This window comes from Sugiyamaella lignohabitans, chromosome B (genome assembly GCF_001640025.1).
Source record: "Sugiyamaella lignohabitans strain CBS 10342 chromosome B, complete sequence".
NCBI classification, from domain to species: Eukaryota; Fungi; Ascomycota; class Dipodascomycetes; order Dipodascales; family Trichomonascaceae; genus Sugiyamaella; species Sugiyamaella lignohabitans.
This window is the reverse complement of record NC_031674.1, coordinates 2,484,429-2,503,975: the sequence shown is the minus strand read 5'-3', so window position 1 is coordinate 2,503,975 and position 19,547 is coordinate 2,484,429. Positions and strand designations below refer to the sequence as shown.

Here is a 19,547-nt window from a genome sequence, read left to right as displayed (position 1 = left end):
TTGTACTCTTCCATGAATAGAACGTGGATCTTGCCCGGTCTGTTGGGCAATCTCGACACTGGTAAGTCCTCTGAATCGGGACCTTGATACTGCACATAGCAGCTGGAAGGGAAACGCACCAATCTACAACCTTCTGTTAGTGAAAAAGTCTTTGAACAATTCAGTCCGCCCGTGTCTCGTCGACTGGGACTCTGTCTCAATAATACATTGCACCTGCAGTGCAGGCGAAGTGCGTAACTCCGTCGCGTATTATCTGACAAACAAAAAAACTTACAGGATTACCTTCTTTTGGCATGCCAGTAAGTTTTTGCCATTGGTTTTCTTCAGAGGCATATACTCTTACACGATCTTGGTATTTCTCGGTCAGAGCTGATGGTCCGAGTTGGATTGTGTCTCGGTCAAGAACGGTACCTCCGGCTATACCCACCACGACATGACCATCCTCTTCAGTCAGCCAGGTCCATATGGCGCCTCTAAGAAAATCATTGAGTTTAGGAACCTTTTCCTCTGCGAACTTCCATAGCTCTTCAATTGAAGCACCTATTTTTGTTAGTTACGGCAGTCGCGATTCGAACCGGCATGACTCCAGCAGCCTCAGTTGAGTAAGCTAACAGTTTCGAACCGTGATAACCTAAAAATCTCACCTTCATCTCCATTCAAAGCCAGGCTCTCGATGAGATGGTCCACCAGCTCATCTGGCGCTACCGACATTGCTAGGTATCCTGGTTGCAAGTCTGAGTAAATGAATTACTATGTGGCTGGCTGGCCGTGGTGCCAATTGGTCGCAATGTCCGTGTAATTATGGCTGACACGTAAGTTCTTATCTTTGAATTTCAGTTGGGATTTTATCGTGATATCTGTTATAATTTGGATTTTGGGTTGTTATTACAAGCTATTTGTGAAACAACTCGGAACAGGCTGGTTCTAAGCGAAACAGAATCTCAGAACATGAATTTTTCTAATGTATACTACCACAACAAACTAAATTAAGCTGCTGCATCCTGCAAACGGTGTACGGCTTTCACCAGTCGATGGAGATCCTGTCACAGCAGCCCTTAAATGCGGAGTACGATCCCAATTCAGAACCCGACAAATCAAAAGAGACAAGTAAAACCGAAACTGGTTTCAAATTCACTGGGTGCTTTGATCCATTAAATTATAATTTAGCCCTCGTATCTGTAGGAATTGTGCTATGAGATAAGTTAAAGTCTCCGGAGCCCTTATAAGCTCTATCAGGGTCTATAATAGAACGATTTTGAGAAACAACTGCTGATCCCAACTCTAAGCCTATCTAAGCTCACTTATCATGTACATTTAGGTGCATCAGTTTCTTATTTATATTAACAAGTTTGACAAGAAACTAGTTAGAAGTCAGAACAACAACGAGCTATTGATTGAGCGAGTTTTCTTTTACGATGTCGTTCTCTGATGATGTAGATTTAGAAGCGCAGATTCCGTACTCGGATTCTCCAGAATTTGATAGACTGGCGGAGACAGTCGCCACAGGACTGTTCGATATCAACTCCAATATTGTATCATTACAGCGGTTGCTGCGAACCCTGAATTCGAAACCAGATGTGGCCACTGAAGAAAGAGCAGTGGATGTAGCGGAATCCACAAGACAGAAGTTCAAAGAGTTGAGCAGTTCGGTGCGGTCGATGCAGACCTGGACAGATTGCGCAGCGTCACAGAAATTCACTCAACAAAAGCTATCACGAGAGTTCAGCACGGCATTAACCGAGTTCCAAGGGATCCAACGAGACCTAGCGCAGAAGCAGCGATCCAATATCATTCAAGCAAAGACAGACATTGCATCATCTCAAGCCCACCCAGACGACATTGACGGCACCAACCACCATGCCGACGGTCAAGATGCCAATCCACAACACAGCCTTCTTGAGCAGCAAACAGCGACCACTTTATCCCAAGAAGAAGTCGACTACCAACAGCAACTAATTCAAGAGCGTGAGCTCGAAATCCAAGGCATCGAGCACGGAATTGAAGAATTAAACGAGATCTTCACCGACATCAGCACCATCGTTACCGAACAAGGCACAATCATAGGTGAGTCCACCCCCTCCCTCTCCTGCGAAGCAGGAGCCACGGGGTCTGGGGCAGAGCCCCAGCCGCCGGAGGCTGCACCCCACCTCCCACCCACACCACACCACTAACCTTCAGACAACATCGAAGCCAATATCTACAATGTGGCCATGGCCACGCGAGACGCCTCGACACAGCTGACCAAAGCGGCCCGGTACCAACGCAACTCGCGCGGCAGAGCCATGTGTCTGCTGATAATTCTCATCGTTATTTTGGCAGTGATCCTGCTGGGTGTAAGTAAAACCCGGATCCATGTGGCATAAGGAGATACTAACTGGTCGACAGATCTTTGTAGGGTGATTTATTTAATACGTAAAGAGAGCATACTTGGAGGGTTCCTGTGTTGCCTCCGGCGGCTGGGGCTCCGCCCCAGACCCCGTGGCTCCTCTCGCTGCGCTCGAGTCGTTGCGTCGGGGTTGGGTCTGGATTTTGGGGTGTCATGTCGGAAGAGGGATCTTCGTGTGATGCAGGGGTGGTGGACCCTGCATGGTGCATTGGTTCACCGCTACCTCGGTATAAACGCGCATGTGCAGACGATTTGTGTTTTTGCAATTCTCGATTTGGTTTTCCGATTATGTCACAGGATGCAAATGCCGTGCCAGTGGTGTGATGCCAATGGATAGGTGGCGAAGGTGAAGTGAGATGAGATTGCCAGTTGCACATGCGATTTGGATGAGCAGAGGCGTCGTCGGGTTCTTTCACATGAACATCTGGACTCTGATGTGTGACAGTCAGAAGCCGTTTGTGAACCAGACTTTCATGTGCAATTGTTATGGTCGTGGAATGTCACCTGAGGGTAACAATTGCTGCTGTTACCTGCCGGAGTTAGCTCAGAGATTTGTGTGGTCTTGTTTTTCAGCGTCTCATATGTTTATGGAAGAGATCGAGCTTTGGAACCGAGGCACAGTGCTCCTCTCTGAACATTGACGAGTTTCTGTGGCCACTTTTCTGATATAATTAACCGGCTGACTACTGACTACGCTGCCAATCGGATCAATCCTGAAACGTGAAAAGTCACAAATGGCTGTATCTAAATTAGTCCGAGTTCGGGTACGTAATAGTCCGTAGAAGCTAGGTCGGTCGTACGTCTGGCAGGGGCGGGATGGAATTATTCCGCCCGCTCGCACGAGCAATGCATATGCATGTGCCAGTTGACTGCACAGTTCAACGGCATCTGCCAGTCAGATGAGCAGGCCGCACAGGACAATTAGTTCGCTGCTGCCGATCGAACTTCGCACCCCTGCACCGAAGCATAGCTTGTTTAATTAGGCAATTGTGATCCCCCCAGGCCCAAACCTATCCACCTCAACCATCAGCTGCCAACCGTCAATTTTACTGCCAGATGCCAACCCACACGCACGACTCGAGCGCAGCGAGAGGAGCCACGGGGTCTGGGGCGGAGCCCCAGCCGCCGGAGGCATGTCTCCCAAACCCATTAAACTTACGAAAAGACAGAGAAAAGTATGACTCAGGTATGAATCTATATTACGGGGGTCAACAACCCAGGCACCCAATCTAAAACCGTAGCGGGTGATGTCAGGAGGCAATTGGCACTGTGAACAGAGACGGGACTGACCACCGCGGACTGGTTTCACGGACGTTTTGTTTTGAGTAATGATGACCCTTTATAGTCCCTAAACAAGCTTTAGTGTGGCCCTTGTTATGGTGGTATTATCAGGGAAAGACGGGGAGGAAGTGCAGTTTCTAGCCCGTCCGAACGGTCCGGTGGCGTCGTTTGTTTACCTGATGCTCCCGAATCTAATTTTGTGGTCATCATTTTAGGCTGGCAAGCTAATCGGGACGGGAAATTGTTGTTTGTTGAGAGTTTGCATGGTGCCCAGGATATGCCACCCCTCCACCGCACCAAAGGTGGAAATCCCGGACATATGCCTGTTGAAGTAAGTAAGTTTGATTGTCCGCTTTGCATATGACATTTTTTCGGAGTTATGTATGTATTGTCGGCCTATTGTTCCATGCTTGTCGTATATTGGCCACAGTTTTCTGTGTGGATACTTGATTGGGTTGTTTTTTCACCGGGAAGTGGTTTGGTATTTGCCAATCGTTTGTATTTATATATATATATATATTTGATGCTGGCACAGGAAATGAGCTGTTAAGTTACTTTGGTCATACATAGGTCAATTACTGTTATAGCTACCACTTACTCCCTGGGAATAGTACATATCACTTAACTACCTAGGAACTAGACATATCTCTCACCACCTATCAACTGTCTCCACCACATACCAATTGGCACAGATTACCTAGGACTACGCATCCACACATACTCCCCACCACATATCTCCACCACACATCCCTACCAAATATCACCACTACACATCCCTACCAAATATCACCAATTAGTGCTGCTACAAACTCTATGTGACGCGGGTGTACGTATACCTATGCCAGACACATCTACTCAAAGGGCATAGCGTGTCGTGTCTATTATAGTGTAAGTGAATTGCCATTGCTGATTGTTAATTGTTGAATAATTATTCCAGTAGAGTCAGTACTAGCACAAAAGCCCTTGTGATAGTATTCTATATCGAGGTTGTGGGCTTCCCGAGTAACCTTGATTTACTCTTCTTCTGTACCTGTACTAGACTGGTACTGAATTAGGACAGATCGGTGCAGCATCGGTCCTGTACACTTAAACTATAGAGGTTATTTCTCTTTTTCAAAAGGCCGAACGTCGGTGCTGCGGGAGGTACCGGTGCATTCGGTGCGCAATCTGCAGTTGCCTCTTGGGAGATCGTCATTCAATAATCTTTGGGTAAGTAAGTATGCGGGAGGAATAAATATTGAGGCAGACGCGCATCGGAAGATTGGGTTTTCGGCACTTCTGGCAGACGAGTATATCTGGGCACTTTTTTTCGTTCGGCGCCTTCAAGAAGCAATCTGACAAAACTTCGCTTTTTTTCTTCTTTAATCAAACAAACACACATTAAGACAAATTGAAATAAAACGATTTTGGATTTTTTGGAATTTTTAAATTGATTAAAATCCTACTGAGCTCGTCTATTCTATTACTTCATTTCCTGTACCACCACTATATTTGACTACTGTTATTACATGGTGCTTGTGCATCAGCAGATAAGATAAGAGAGACAAGCAGCAGCAGCAGAAGCAGCCCTGCCGAAGTATACATAACCTACTACCACCGACTTATAAACGGTTTTGAAGGTGATTGTAGAAGTGGCAAGAGTTGAAATTGAATTGAATTTGAATTGAATTTGAATCAGCGTTGAATCAGAGTGGGTTCTGGTCAAATCAGAGTAATTGTGATTTTACTTGTTTAGCAGATCGCACGGTATCTTTTGGGATATCGTCTGAGTGAACTTTGTATTGAGACACTCAGGAGCAGCAGCCGAATCAACAACTGAGAAGAACTCTGATTATTGTGATTCAAATAAGAAAACGAATTAAAGTGAAGAACACTTCTGTGATTCTATCGACTGTTCTGACTGGTAACTGGTACTAGTGGGATCATTACAAACTCACAATGACCCCACCATCAGCTTCAATGTTCTTGCCGAACCTGCACCCCCATAGGGGTAGAGGCCGGGCTTCTAAAAAAGAGTCTGAAGGCGAATCAAAAGATCATGAGCGTGATGAAAGTGAAGACCACCTGCCGTCTGGATCTAGCATTAAGGCTACTCTGTTTGGTCATACTCGCTCGTCATCTTCACAAGCTTCATCTCGATCTGGATCGCCTTCAAGACGGTCGTCATCTGAAGATCGTGCTGATGGCCGTGGTATGGCCCACTCTATGTTTTCGTTTCTGACTGCTACTGCTCGAGCCCAATCCAAGCGTTTCGACGAATTTGACGACGACGTGGATGAGGACTATGGCGACGACGGTGATGATTATGAAGATGATGACACCAGCCTCGCTCCTCAGTCGTCAACCAGTTCTCGCAGTGCCTCACCTGTTCGACGTCCTGCGACCACCTCCAAGACTCCTGGTTCGAAGAGTGCCACCGACTCGAGTCGACACAAACTTTCCATTAGCAATACTGCCACCAGTGATGATGAAGACCAGAAAGATGGTGCTGATAGCACCCAAAGTCCTAAGCCTCTAACACCTGCCCGTAGCCCCAGCGAAGAGTCTTTGACTCCGTCTCTTGATACTATTGCGGAAGGAGCTGCTACTACTGAGAGCAACAAGGAAAAGACTAACAAATCGGACGAGACCTCTACCCCTGCTGAGAGCTCTGAGACATCGCCATCCATGCAGCAGCAGCAGCAGCAGCAGCAGCAGCAGCAGTCGACACCATGTCATTTATCTACCAGCGTGCAATCTCTTGTCGTCAATGATACTAGCAATAGATCTAGAAGCAAGTCTCCTGCATCTAGACATGGCGGTCGCTCTTCATCTACCAAAGTCCAGAATTCACGGGCTTTGGCCCTGACCGATAAGTTGCGCCAACAGCTTGGAATTTCTTCTGATGATGTTCTTCTGGGCGGTAAGTGATTGTTGCCTCCGGTGGCTGAGGCGCTGCCCCAGACCTCGTTGTGCTCGCTTCGCGAGCTATGTGTGGCGTGGTTATGATATATAGTTACTAACTGAAGATAGATTATCCATGCTGGCTGCTCAAGGAGATCCTCTTACAGGGCCATCTCTATTTGACAAACAGCTATGCTTGCTTCTTTGCGTATATGCCCCGAAACCAGACGGATTCTATCAAGAGTGGCTCGTTGCGAAAGAAGAGCAGAAAGACTCCCTCGTTTTCGAAATTTTGGTTTGTGCTAAGAAGCGACTCGTTTTCTTACTATACCAATGCCACTGAAATGTACTTCCCTGCTGGAACTATCGACCTCCGTTATGCTGTAAAGGCCGAAATCGTCCATCATGGCCTTGAGAAAGAACAGCTTAAATCTTCCACCTTCAGTATTATCACTGAAACTCGTACCTACACATTCAAGGCCGATTCAGCAAAGGCTGCTCATGAGTGGGTGAAAGCACTTCAGAAAGAGATCTTCCGTAGTCGAAACGAAGGCGACTATGTTAAGATCATCATACCTCTGGTCAATATTATAGACTTGGAAGATAGTCCTATTATGAATATTGCCACCACGCTTAAGATCAGAGCAATTGAGAACGATGAAACATATGCCGTTGATGAGTATGTACTGGCTTTCTTCACCAAGGGTAAAGAGGTGGTTGACGCAATCAAAGTTTCTATGAAGGAACTTGGAGTTTCTGGTATTGCCGTCGACGACTCCTCCAGTACTGATCTTGCAGCAAAAGCTGGTTCATTGAATTTGGAAGAGATTCGTGAAAATCGCCCAAAGTTGCTCAAGACTCAGACGTCGCTGAAAGTGAAGTCGCCTATGGTTGCAGCCGCTGCGAGCAATGTTGCTAGTACGCCAAAGAGCCCTGTCGATTCTCTGAAAAAGACCAATTCGTCTGTCTCTCTGAGCAAAAAGGTACGCAATTTGTTTAACGACAATGAGGGAAGTACTACTCCCGGATCACCACATTTGTCACCACGAATTGGCCCCCTTAAGTCGACTTCATCGAAAGAAGTCATCAAGGACTGGACCTTGGATTCGCCAAGTGGTTTGGAATCTCCCCCTGGTGAATCAATGCCGTCTCGTCAAAAGAGTCGACCTGGTACTCCCCCTGATCAGTTGGCTGTTTCGGCTGCCATGGCGGCCCTCCAGAGTGATAGGGACCGGAAGTCGCATGAACAAGAAGAGGTTTATCCTACTGGTCATACTACTGGTCATATTAGGATCAGTAGCTCAATTGGTCAGATATTCAAGAAAGAAGGAGGCAGTGGAAGTGGAGCATCTACTCCAGGAGAAGACAACAAGAGCTATGACTTTCTTTCTGCAAGTGAATCGAACCAGATTCAATATGAAAGCTCTGATAAGAAAAAGAAGAAGAGCGCTAATATTGTTCATAAGGTCACTGATATGTGGGGTGGTGGGCGGAAACATTTCCGTGATCCAAATCAAGCTGGTGGCTTTAGAGATGACCGACATCTGGTTTCCGAAGAGGATGGTGCCGAAAGTAATGAAAGATTCAGGGCTCATTTCTCTCTTGGAGAAACTGATAACCTTGTGGCTACTTATTTTTGCCATATCCAAAAAGCTATCCCGATTTACGGAAAGATGTATCTTAGTAATGAGCATTTATGCTTCCGCAGTCTGCTTCCTGGTACAAACACCAAGATGATTTTACCTCTTCACGTGGTTGAGAATGTCACAAAAGAAAAGGGTTTCAGATTCGGTTACTCTGGATTGGTTATTGTTGTGCATGGTCACGAAGAGATTTTCTTCGAGTTTGGCTCTAGTAATAATAGAGATGATTGCGAAATCATGATTCTCCGGGAAATGGATCGATCCAAGAACAGATCTATTATTAGACAATCTGGGAGTGATTACGCTCTTCGTTCGGCCAGACTCATTACTTATGAAGATGCGCTTCGCAATGAATTGCCACCAGGTATTAATGTCCCACCTGTTATTCTTGAGCCTTGTAATGATACTAGCAACGATTTCTTTGTCGGTAAGGCCAAAGATAGTCTTCGATTTACTCTACTCACAATTGGTTCAAGAGGTGATGTTCAACCATATATCTCACTGGGCAAAGGTCTCTTGAAAGAGGGTCACAAAGTCAAGATTGCCACGCATGCTGAATTCAAGCCATGGATCGAAAAACATGGAATTGAGTTTGCTGAAGTTGCTGGTGATCCTGGTGCTCTGATGAAAATTATGATTGAACATGGTATGTTTTCTGTCTCGTTCCTTAGAGAAGCTGCAGCTAAATTCCGCGACTGGATTGATGAATTGCTTTTAACTGCTTGGAAGGCATGTCAGGATACTGATGTATTGATTGAGAGTCCAAGTGCCATGGCGGGTATCCATATTGCCGAGGCTTTGAAGATTCCTTATATGAGGGCTTTTACAATGCCATGGACCAGAACAAGAGCTTATCCACATGCATTCATTGTCCCTGAACAGAAGATGGGCGGTTCTTACAATTATCTCACATATGTTATGTTTGATAATGTGTTCTGGAAGGGCATATCTGGACAGGTCAATCGTTGGAGAAAGAAGACTCTACATTTGCCACGAACAAACTTAGACCTTCTTCAGCAGACCCAAGTTCCTTTCATGTACAATGTGAGTCCAAGTGTATTAGTACCTCCTGTTGACTTCCCGTCCTGGATTCGTGTTACTGGTTACTGGTTCCTTGATGAGGGTGGCGAAGATTATGTCCCAGATAAATCTTTGGTAGACTTTATCGCTAAAGCCCGTAAGGATGATGCCAAGCTGGTATATATTGGATTTGGTTCGATTGTTGTGTCCAATCCAAAGGAGTTGACTAAAGCTGTTGTTGCTTCTGTTCAAAAGGCCGGTGTTCGTTGCATCTTGTCGAAGGGTTGGTCTGACAGACTTGGTAAAGGCGATGCCTCTGTCCCTGAAGTTGAGCTACCTCCAGAGATTTATCAAATTAAGTCGGCCCCTCATGATTGGCTGTTCCCACAAGTGGATGCTGCCGTCCACCATGGTGGTTCAGGTACCACCGGAGCTAGTTTAAGAGCTGGTCTGCCAACTATTATTAAGCCCTTCTTTGGTGATCAGTTTTTCTATGCTGGAAGAGTTGAAGACTTGGGAGCAGGTGTCCATCTGCGTAAGCTGACTGTGAATCAATTCTCAAAGGCACTTTGGGAGGTAACTCATAATGAGCGAATCATCTCTAAAGCCGCAGACATTGGTAAGAGAATTAGAGAGGAAAATGGTGTGGATACTGCTATTCAAGTTATTTATCAAGAGCTTGAATATGCTAGAAGCTTGATTAAAGATGGAAATGTCCCTGTAGGACGGAAAATACCGACACTGATGGACGTGGCTGGACTTCCTGTGAAACTGGTACAAAGAGCAACAGCCCCATTACCGTCGTTGCCAATTTGTCATGACGACTCTGATCAAGAACATGATGAAGAGAGAGACAAGAAGAGTAATTCCAGTCAAGAGGACGACTCAACTCATACTGATGGTTCCTGGACCGTTGTGGATACCGAATCCAAAGAACAAGAATAATGTTAATAATAATAATACGATACGTTTTATGACTAATGGGTAAGTCCTTCCCGTTTTATGACTGGGTGTTTTGAACTCGTCGCAGTTCACATTACACTATATACTGCAAAAAAAAAAAAAAGCTCAATAAAAATAATAATAGTAATTAATAATTAATGGTGAGATAGCTCATAAATATTTACGCAAAGTGAATTCCCACCTTGTGGAATGCATACAAAAGTTTCAGAAAGTCTGTTTCATCGCATTTCCCTGATCTCTTCTCACCCATTTCAGTCTGTTTAAGAACTCTTTCCACCTTGCGCAATACTACAGCCGATAATCCAGTTGCCTTCTGCTTCTTAGTGGAATTTCCATCATCGATTTCCATTTCTACATCTTGATCTGCTTCTCCGTTTTGACTGGCTTCGATATCATCTGGAGTAGGGCCGTATTCTGATAAGTACGCTTTATAATTCTTTTCAAGAATAGCCATAACCTGAGCTGATTTAAAACCAGCGGAAATTGTTCGGTTCTTACGTACGAAACAGATTCTGAGAAGACCGTCCCATTCATTAAAATCAACCTGGGGACGAGGTTGTTTGATTTCAATCCTTACAACTGACGACTCAACTTGTGGTGGGGGTCTGAAATTATTTCTACCAACTTTCATGATATGAGTGACTTTAGCCCACATTTGTACATTGACTGATAATCTACAGTACAAAGTATCGCCAGGACGAGCTAACAACCGCAATGCAAATTCTCTTTGAAACATGAGGATTGACACTCTTGGAGGACGAGGTTGGTTCAAAAGTTTGAACACCAGGGGTGATGAAATCTGATATGGAGTGTTGGAAATGCAAATATCGAAATAAGGGAGATCAGTCTTGATACAATCGCCCAGCATAATTTCAAGTTTCTTTTGTTCAGGTTTGCCTTGAACACGCTTAGTTAATTCGGCCGCCATACGAGGGTCCATTTCTACAGCGATTACTTTTCGTGCCTTTTCTAAGATTCTGACTGTCAGGTTACCAGTACCTGGACCAACTTCTAGAACGGTATCTGATGGCTTTATATCAGCTTTGTCTACAATTCCCTGTGCAACAAGAGGATTTTTAAGTATATGCTGACCAAGATCTGTATTCATCTTGAATACCGAGGTCTTGGCCGCGGCATCTGAGTTGGACTTCTTAGAAGATGCTATTTTACCCATTTTGTTGGTATTAAAAGAGAGAGACAAATACTAATTTTTAAACATCTACAGCACCCCTTCATTAATAAATATTTTTTCTGCATGGTTCATTTATCAACTTCCCTAACCTGAAGATAAGGCAGAGGTTAGGGTCATAGTTTTAATATAGGTTCGCGACATTTCGACTATAGCTCAGACTGTATGGGAGAATGACTCCTAATCCTAAATATAGCCCCCGTTCAGGCTCGAAATCCGGCCCTAAAGCAGCTCCCAAGTCTATTCCTGGAGTAGGAAATCCTCTAAGGTATGTTAATAGATATCTCGACTATCTGTGTATCTGATCCGTGGGTCTTTTCGAAACGGCTTGATCATGTCAAAGCTTTCCAAAACCTTAGAAAAGTTGTTAAAAGTGTTACGGCTTGTTTGTGGTGCTTTGTTGTTGCACTAGCGGTAAATTACTGGACATTGTATAGTATGAAGTGCATGAAACTAACACTTTCAGTGTAAAGTTACTTTTCATTGCTGTGCCTTTACTGATTGTTTCTTCTATTGGATTATATAAAAGAGGTATGTTATAAGTCAGCACCAGTTATAATTGGAAGATGGACCCTAACAATGCAGTCATTCTCGGTGAAGAAAGGAAAAGACAGCTAGGAGAGTTCACCCAAGATGGAGGCTTGAGGATGTTTGATGAAGCTGAGTTGATCAAGAGAGAGCAACAGACAGTAGCTTCTAAAATTTTTGGATCAGAAAACCGGTCTGGTGCCGGTCTGTTTTCAGGTAGGAATAGGGACTAATTACTATGACAAAAAAGAATAGGAAATATGCATAAATATATAATCATAAGACTCCGAAAAAAATATAATATAGCATGACATGAAACTATAAAAGACCATCCATCCTTACCTCCATGGGGGTCTGGATGGTACAGGTGGTACAATTCGTGAATTCGACGAGCTGCTTCCTGGGCGATTCATTTCGAAAGGAGTCACAGCCCTTCGTACTGAAGCCGTTTGATGAAGATGACTCGGAAGTGAAACCTTTCGATCCAACCTTCTATCCACTGTCATTGGTCTCTGGAGCGAGGAACTCGAGACTCTGCGACTAACCCCCGGGCTAGGAGTAGACGCTGGAGGTTCAAAATGAGATGAGTTCAGCTTTGGGGTATGGAGTGCTTGGATTTCAAGACGAGATGTTGGGCGCTTTATTCCAGAAGCTGGCTGGGGCCTTGTATTTGGAGTACTCGGGATGGGCGTCATGGAGACCCTAGATGCTCGTTGAGTACCCTGTGCTGGCGTACTTGGAACTGGAATCATTCCAATTCTAGATGAAGTTCGACGTTCCGTCATAGATGCAGTTGGACCTATGTCGCTTCGCCTCGAGGCAGGCCTAGGAAGCTTGCTAGGGGTCTGGAATTCTGGATATGCACCGGTTAGTGACTGACGAGACTCGAGTTTGGACGATGGCCGTGACAACGGGGTACCAAGTGATGCCCTAGAGGGAAATGACTTTCTCTCTGGTGAATAAATAGGAATTTGAGATTGCTTGGCAGGCATTGGTAGGGGCAACAAAGATAAACTGGAAGGTGTCATGCTCAGTCTAGAATTTCGACCTGCTGGGATTGAGTTTTGAGCCGTATGACTATGTGATAGTGATGACACGGGTTTCAAAAAGTTACCATCTCTCGATAGCGATGGACTAACAGCTGTGGCACTCTTAAGATCGTTTTGAGGTAGCGGTGATGATTTTTTCGAGACATTTACAATGGCGACAGCAGTAGTGCTAGGAGAAGTGCGCGGGTGCATTATTGAGGGCGATATAGCCTCAGTGGATGATATTGGCACATGAGGAGAAGGAGAGGACGGAGATGGTGATGCAATTTTATTACTTTCATTCGCACTGGTAGTAGATGAAATACTTGATAACCGGCTTTCTAGCTCATCATTCGAAGAAGTGCTACTTTCTGCAGCTGTACCTACTGGAGCTAACATTGGGTTCGTTACCGACGGTTTTCTTCGATGAGGAGCAGGGAACTTGATTGCTAACCCCCGAACAGGCGCTATATCTAGACTTGACTTCTTGCGATGATGGCGAACTAATCCAGGTTTCGAAGTTCCAGAATTCGATGGTGTCGGTGATGTCGCTGGAGAAGAATTTGGAGAGCTTGACCCTATTGAATATTGAGAAAATGCAGTGGTAATAGAAAAGTCACCCGAATGCGTAGAATTATTACCTCTCCCAGAACAAGGGCTTCCAACTCCTTCACCTAGTTCCTCATCCAGACCTGCTTTTGTCTCAGCGAGAAGTACCAGGGAGTTCCATTGTCGGTGCAAAGCTGCCTGGACCGTATACATTTCACTTGTAACAGAAAATCTTTCCCTAATAGCACGATCAATGATGGATATGTGACGGGCTATAGCTGGCATCAAGTATCCATTTTTAGTAGCATATCGATCCATTTTTGCCCTGTCAATTTTATCTCCTTGACGAGCTTTCTGTTGTTCGGAGCTGATTATATTCAGATTCTCCTGGAGCGTATTCAGCATCTCTACTGCTTTGTTTCCAGTCTTTCGAAAGATAGTCTTCCAACGCTCATCACCAAGCTGTTTTTCCAGAGCCTTGACATCTCGCGTCACTTTATCAAACCTTTCTTCAAGTTCTTTATGCTTTTTGTTAAGAGTTGCAACAGACGAAGGAAATATGTCCTTAGCTGTTTGGTTGTAATGCTCAATTCGAAGAGGTACAAAATCGAGACTCGCTCGCAATGGTTTGAGCTTAGAGTTAAGTTCTAGATAGCTTCGATTAAGATCTCTTTCAGATTCCGTCAAACTGGGTAACTTGATCTTTCCCATATACGGGCTCTCGTCCATCACTGTGATCAAAGCATCGATGTCGACACTAGTTGGTTCAGCCTTGGACAATAGCTTTTCTTGAATCTCAAAGACAGATGTTGCACAGCTATCAATCTCATCGCTGACTTCTGTCAAAATTTGTTCGTACAGATCTTTCCACTCAGTGGAAATATCAACCTGTAGGCGCAGATACCTTACGAGGTCCAAAATCTCATGCCATTCTTTAATAGCTTGTTCGATTTTATCCACAACAGGAATATATTGTTTTGCACTCAACTTATCATCCTGTTCTTGCTGCTCACTGTCGTTATTTGAGGACTTTGTTTGTTCCAAAACACTCATCATCTGTGTCATAGTGTCGCCTGCCCGAAGAATTGTAGAACCAACATCGAAGACGGCCTGCCGGCCTTCGTAAATCCATTCGACATTATCTTCTGCATCAAGACCTGTAAGAACTGCTCTTGCAGTTTTAAAATAAAACAGAACATTGTCTACAGCTGAAGATATCTGAGCTAAGATTGCGTGAGGCCCCGTGGGACAAGAGTTATTCGGAAATCCATCAATAGTTGGCGAGCTAGCATTTACTGTTTTATCTGATAAAGGCTTTCCAGATGTATTGGCATTTCCTTTAGCCAAAGAATCAATTTCCTCTGGACTCGGTAAAGTTATTGATGCTAAACGCGATAGTTGGTCGCCAAAAGGAGCTCTTGATATTGCGGCAGCAGTTATCAAGTCCGTGTTATTGACTTCTGTCATGTTCTAATAAATATAACCAACTCACAAGTGTCAAAAGTTGTGCGCTGCCTTGTAAACAGCTATAACACCTCTCTAAACAGAGCAGAAGACGAGTTCACGGTACACGTCTTACAGTCGCAATAAAGTCCCGTTTGGAGTCATAAATAAATAAATAAATAAAAAATTATTGGTCGTTAGAAAAAGTTCATGAAAGAATCAATGTCTCGGAAGTTGTTGGGTCCTTTGTATGTGTCGTGACGTGTATTGGGATCTATCCCCCTCTTCTCGAAATCACCTTCGAGCACAGACTCAAAATACTGCGCGTTAAGTTTAATTACTACCGTCGATTATCTATGTACATGACTGGAATGTTTCAGCCGTTCGGGAAGTTTGATTGTTCAGCCTATTCGGGCAAAAAAACAACAAACGCCTAATATTATTAAAATAAGCGAGTTCTCAAAAGATATTGTGCTCTTATATTGCTAGACTAGGTTTCCATTTTCGGAGTATGTATTTTTGAGAATAACGTCAGTCCTATAATTTGTATTGAATATCAAGCATATATTCTCTGCTTTACTAGCAGGATGGTTCTTTTTTTGCTGCACATGAATACTAGATAATAAAATCAGGAAAGTGTTAGAACATTAGTTAACTTCATTTAAATGTTGGCTTATATAGCAAAGTGAATCCCCGCTTACCCTTTTTGAGTGAATCCGGTATTTGCGTTATATGGGTATAAGATAGCTATCACAACATTGATTGATTATCAGCTAATACATGCACAATATCTCATGTGTCGCAGCATAAGATAACTTAATCTGGAAATTTAGAGAACATTTATTAGAATAATTATGTAATCTACAGAAAACTCAAAGTGGGTGCTTTAAGATAATAGAAGACAACAGCTTCAAGGAATATGCTTCTTTGTTCAATATCTCTCACAAATTATTCAGGTTTTGAAGATGTTGAAAGGGCTTGAAGCTCCTCGGCTAACTCCCACAATAAGAAAAGGTTAATTCAATACTTGACTGGAAACAGTTCCCCTCGGTCGAATCGACAACCCCAATCGTAACGACAGACGCAATATGTGTGTCTGCGTCAATTAGTCAGGCGCTTTGGATATCGTAGTTAATTCGGCCACATATTAAACTGGTTGCATCAATGGGATTCAAAGTAAATTCCTTATTAGGTGTACTGACAGAGGCTCATGCTCGTAGATTTCGCCGTTGTCAGTCTGCATAGATCTTGCTGATCACCCTGTAACCCCCTGAATATCATGCACAGCTGTCAAATATCCGCACACCATGTGAATAACTGCTCTCATCTCCATTTTATATCAGTTGTTGGGATTCATAATTAGCGACGGCCCACTAAAATTGAATAGCTAGCATTAATTTGTCTACACTAGTATAGCTCGGAGAGTTTGGAAAAATAGGTACTAGTATTCTGCCAATTACATTCAAACCTACCCACCACCAATATTAATCTACTATGCTATTGTAATTCTATTACCATCTAGTTATATCAGCCATGTCTTCAGTGACCGTCTCGGCTTCGCCAAAGACACTAGATTGAGTGAGCTGGCCGATCTCCTGCTCCTTAAACTCTCTGCCACCGCTATTCATAATATCGGGGATTTGCTCCTTGAGAAAGTTGATAATCAATTGATTAATCTCTGCAAACTCAAGAAGAAAGGCATCGTGCCCTTCCGGAGAATCTATTTTCACAAGTCTAGAGTTGGGAATATGCTCAGCTAACCTCTCCTGTTCTGTAAATGTGAAAAGCCCATCAGATGAGATGCCGATTACTAGCGTGGGCTGCTCGATGTCTCTCAAAGACGCTTCAATCTCATCACCACGACCCCTGGATACATCGTGCGTATCAAGTTTACGGGAGATTGCAATATAACAGTTAGGATCAAATCGCTCAACAAATTTAGCGCCTTGATAACGGAGATAACTTTGTGCGGTGAAATATGTTTGTGGTCTTCTTAGAGGCTTGGGAGCAGATGATACAGAGTTCAATGATGTCAAGCTATCCACAGACGAGCTAGGGGAGATCTCTGGAGATTCATTGGATGCTCCATTTGGACTTGCTGTTGTTGAGTGCGACAGTTTCTTTCCCTGACGATGCCCATGGTTGTGAATCGCCCAACGTTCTTCAGATGGTGTAGAGGGAGCACGTTCTAGGCCGAGAGATTTTGTTTGTTTATGCTTCAAAGGATCAGGTTTTGCCCTCCCAAACTTCGATTCGAAACTGTTTCTTGATCGATAAGTTAACAAGGCAGACATTCTTGCTGCTCCTAAACCAACGGCAGGAGGATCACTAAAAGCATAATAGCCGTCTAAGTATTTAGGATCAGAATAAATCGACTGTCGTTGAGCTTCACCCCAACTGATAGCCCAGGCACTATGACTGGCACAGGTAGCGATAGGAACAATACATCTAACGTACTTAGGACCAAAATATGCATACTCTAAAACCAGCATTCCTCCCATAGAACCACCGATAACAACCGCCACTTCTTTAACTCCCAAATCATCTAGCAATAACTTCTGAATTTTAGCATCATCTTTAATCGTGGTCAAAGGAAATTCGGGACCGTAATAATCCCCTGTATCAGGATTAGTGGTACAAGGTGATGCCGAACCGTAGGGAGAGCCTAGGGCATTTATGCAAATAATGTAAAAGCGCTCTGGATCAAATGCCCTGCCAACACCCATCAAAGGACCCCACCAGTCTGCTACATCAGCAGATCCTGTTAACGCATGACAAATGACCATGACATTATTGGCTTGGTCGTTTAGTTTACCCCATGTTTTGTAAGCAACTGGCACTTGGTGAAGTACATCTCCTGATTCTAATGTAAATTCCGGAATGACTGCTATCTCTTGTGAACCCACTAGTTTAGCGAAGGGGTTTTCTGGTTGAGATGTCAAACGTTCTAAAGTCATATAGTTAGTTATGACCCAATGGCACCCTGGCCTGAGCTGTTGTTTAGCAAGCTGGTTTCGGATAAGAACAAGGTTCGAATTACTTACTGTATTTTGGAACATGACTATTAATGTGGTTTGCACCGTTAGTGGTCCCACTTATATCGCCCTCAGTCATCGCTTCGTTAAAAATGTGAATAGCTTGTAAAAATGAGGGATGATGATGTCTTTGACTATTATGCTGAAAAACAGATCAAGTATGTTTCAGTCATCAAATCTCGACTGTTATGCAAGGATGCAGGGACGGTCGTATGCATTCTCCCTTAACTCCGGTATCTCCTGCGCGTAGAAATATCGGGTTAAAGTGATTTCGTCATTCGCATCGAGAAGCCTATTTAAGAAGTAGAAACTGAAAACTTGTGGATAACTCGATCGATTTTGTTTCTTCTATTACCAAGGGCTGCCAGCTTGGTTTTGTTTTATATTAACATTTACTATCCTATTGAAATAGAGCGCAAGAATATTTTGCCGTACATATGAAAATCAATTAATGATAATTCACATTTGATGCATAACATCCTGGTTAAAGATAATCCCAGAGAAGATGGGATTGTTGACTAGCGACCTTCCTCCTGCAAAATGTTTTCTCGCGATAGCTGAAAATACTGGAACTTTTCCTTTAAAGTTGATAGAGAGTCACAATGGCTCCAAACAGGTTGATCTTATAACTACTAGTACAACATTCAATTCTAGCATCAAATCTCTTACTGCTGGATTGGGCTCACTACACACCTATACTATAAAGTGCGAACTCAGGACATTTCTTAGTAATGACTTTTTAGATAACTGGATAAGGAAAAGTGGGATTAATATTATACTTATCTCAGAGACACGACTGGATCACGAAGATGTGTACTCTATCATTGACGGACAATTGGTGCTCTCCTTCACGAAGGATACATATTACAAGGCAGGTCTGCTAGGGCAAAAGTCTAAAAGTTCGAAGTCCAGGTTCATCGTCAAATACGACTTACGAGATCCTAAACTATACGAGTCCAAAAGCTTTGAACGGCTCCGGTGGGCTTCCGAAAATACCTTAACAGATCAGCTCCCATTTGCCTTCACAATCCATACCTCCTTGACACCAGCACCCGACTTTTCAAATGCCAGATATACCGAGATTAAACCTATAGTGAGAACAATTCCCAAGGCTGCAATCCCCAAGTTTAGAATCCCAGAAAAAGATGGTAATGTTAGTAGTGAGGTTTATAAGGAGGAGGTACAGGAATGGGCCAGCAGTTGCTATGAGTGGTCAAGCTTAGTGACTCTTGAATCGCCTCAAGTTCATGTCCATTCCAACGTAGACAGTTATCTGTCGACATACTCGTTATTGGACCCCGAAGATACACCAGACGATATAACCCTTGTGACTTGGAAGAACGGTCCAATTCCGAGATCCTACGTTTTAGCTCTATTTGAGAACCTAAAAGAAACGCCAAGCAATTCTTGGTATATGGTTAATGTCATGGGAATAGAGGACATCCCCATTGCATGGGGATCGAAAGAACACAATTTTCTGACCAGTGGAGAGAACAATTATTCTGTAACTAAGCTCATGGATAATAAAATTCTCTCGCTAAAAATTGTCAATGGAAAGGATTTGTAACAGTCATCTCCAACCGTCTATAAAGAAATTCC

At 43.7% G+C, this 19,547-nt stretch overlaps 6 protein-coding genes across 6 annotated transcripts; 3 read left to right on the top strand and 3 right to left on the bottom strand.

Moving 5' to 3' along the window:
* Positions 1-1,415: 1,415 nt before the first annotated feature.
* Positions 1,416-2,171, top strand: PEP12 (SNAP receptor PEP12; the record flags this gene model as incomplete). Its single annotated transcript, XM_018879771.1, has 1 exon — positions 1,416-2,171. The coding sequence occupies one exon, from the start codon at positions 1,416-1,418 to the stop codon at positions 2,169-2,171; it is 756 nt and encodes a 251-aa protein (XP_018737654.1).
* A 4,591-nt stretch (positions 2,172-6,762) lies between these two features.
* Positions 6,763-10,158, top strand: ATG26 (Atg26p; the record flags this gene model as incomplete). Its single annotated transcript, XM_018879770.1, has 1 exon — positions 6,763-10,158. The coding sequence occupies one exon, from the start codon at positions 6,763-6,765 to the stop codon at positions 10,156-10,158; it is 3,396 nt and encodes a 1,131-aa protein (XP_018737653.1).
* Positions 10,159-10,336: 178 nt separating this feature from the next.
* DIM1 (Dim1p) lies at positions 10,337-11,350 on the bottom strand (the record flags this gene model as incomplete). The annotated part of the gene is made up of 1 exon (XM_018879767.1): positions 10,337-11,350. One exon carries the CDS (start codon positions 11,348-11,350, stop codon positions 10,337-10,339), a length of 1,014 nt encoding a protein of 337 aa, XP_018737652.1.
* An 881-nt stretch (positions 11,351-12,231) lies between these two features.
* On the bottom strand, positions 12,232-14,937 carry AWJ20_2798 (uncharacterized protein; the record flags this gene model as incomplete). Its single annotated transcript, XM_018879766.1, has 1 exon — positions 12,232-14,937. One exon carries the CDS (start codon positions 14,935-14,937, stop codon positions 12,232-12,234), a length of 2,706 nt encoding a protein of 901 aa, XP_018737651.1.
* Positions 14,938-16,424: 1,487 nt separating this feature from the next.
* MET2 (homoserine O-acetyltransferase) lies at positions 16,425-17,870 on the bottom strand (the record flags this gene model as incomplete). The annotated part of the gene is made up of 1 exon (XM_018879765.1): positions 16,425-17,870. One exon carries the CDS (start codon positions 17,868-17,870, stop codon positions 16,425-16,427), a length of 1,446 nt encoding a protein of 481 aa, XP_018737650.1.
* A 583-nt stretch (positions 17,871-18,453) lies between these two features.
* On the top strand, positions 18,454-19,515 carry AWJ20_2796 (uncharacterized protein; the record flags this gene model as incomplete). Its single annotated transcript, XM_018879764.1, has 1 exon — positions 18,454-19,515. The coding sequence occupies one exon, from the start codon at positions 18,454-18,456 to the stop codon at positions 19,513-19,515; it is 1,062 nt and encodes a 353-aa protein (XP_018737649.1).
* Between the last annotated feature and the right edge of the window lie 32 nt (positions 19,516-19,547).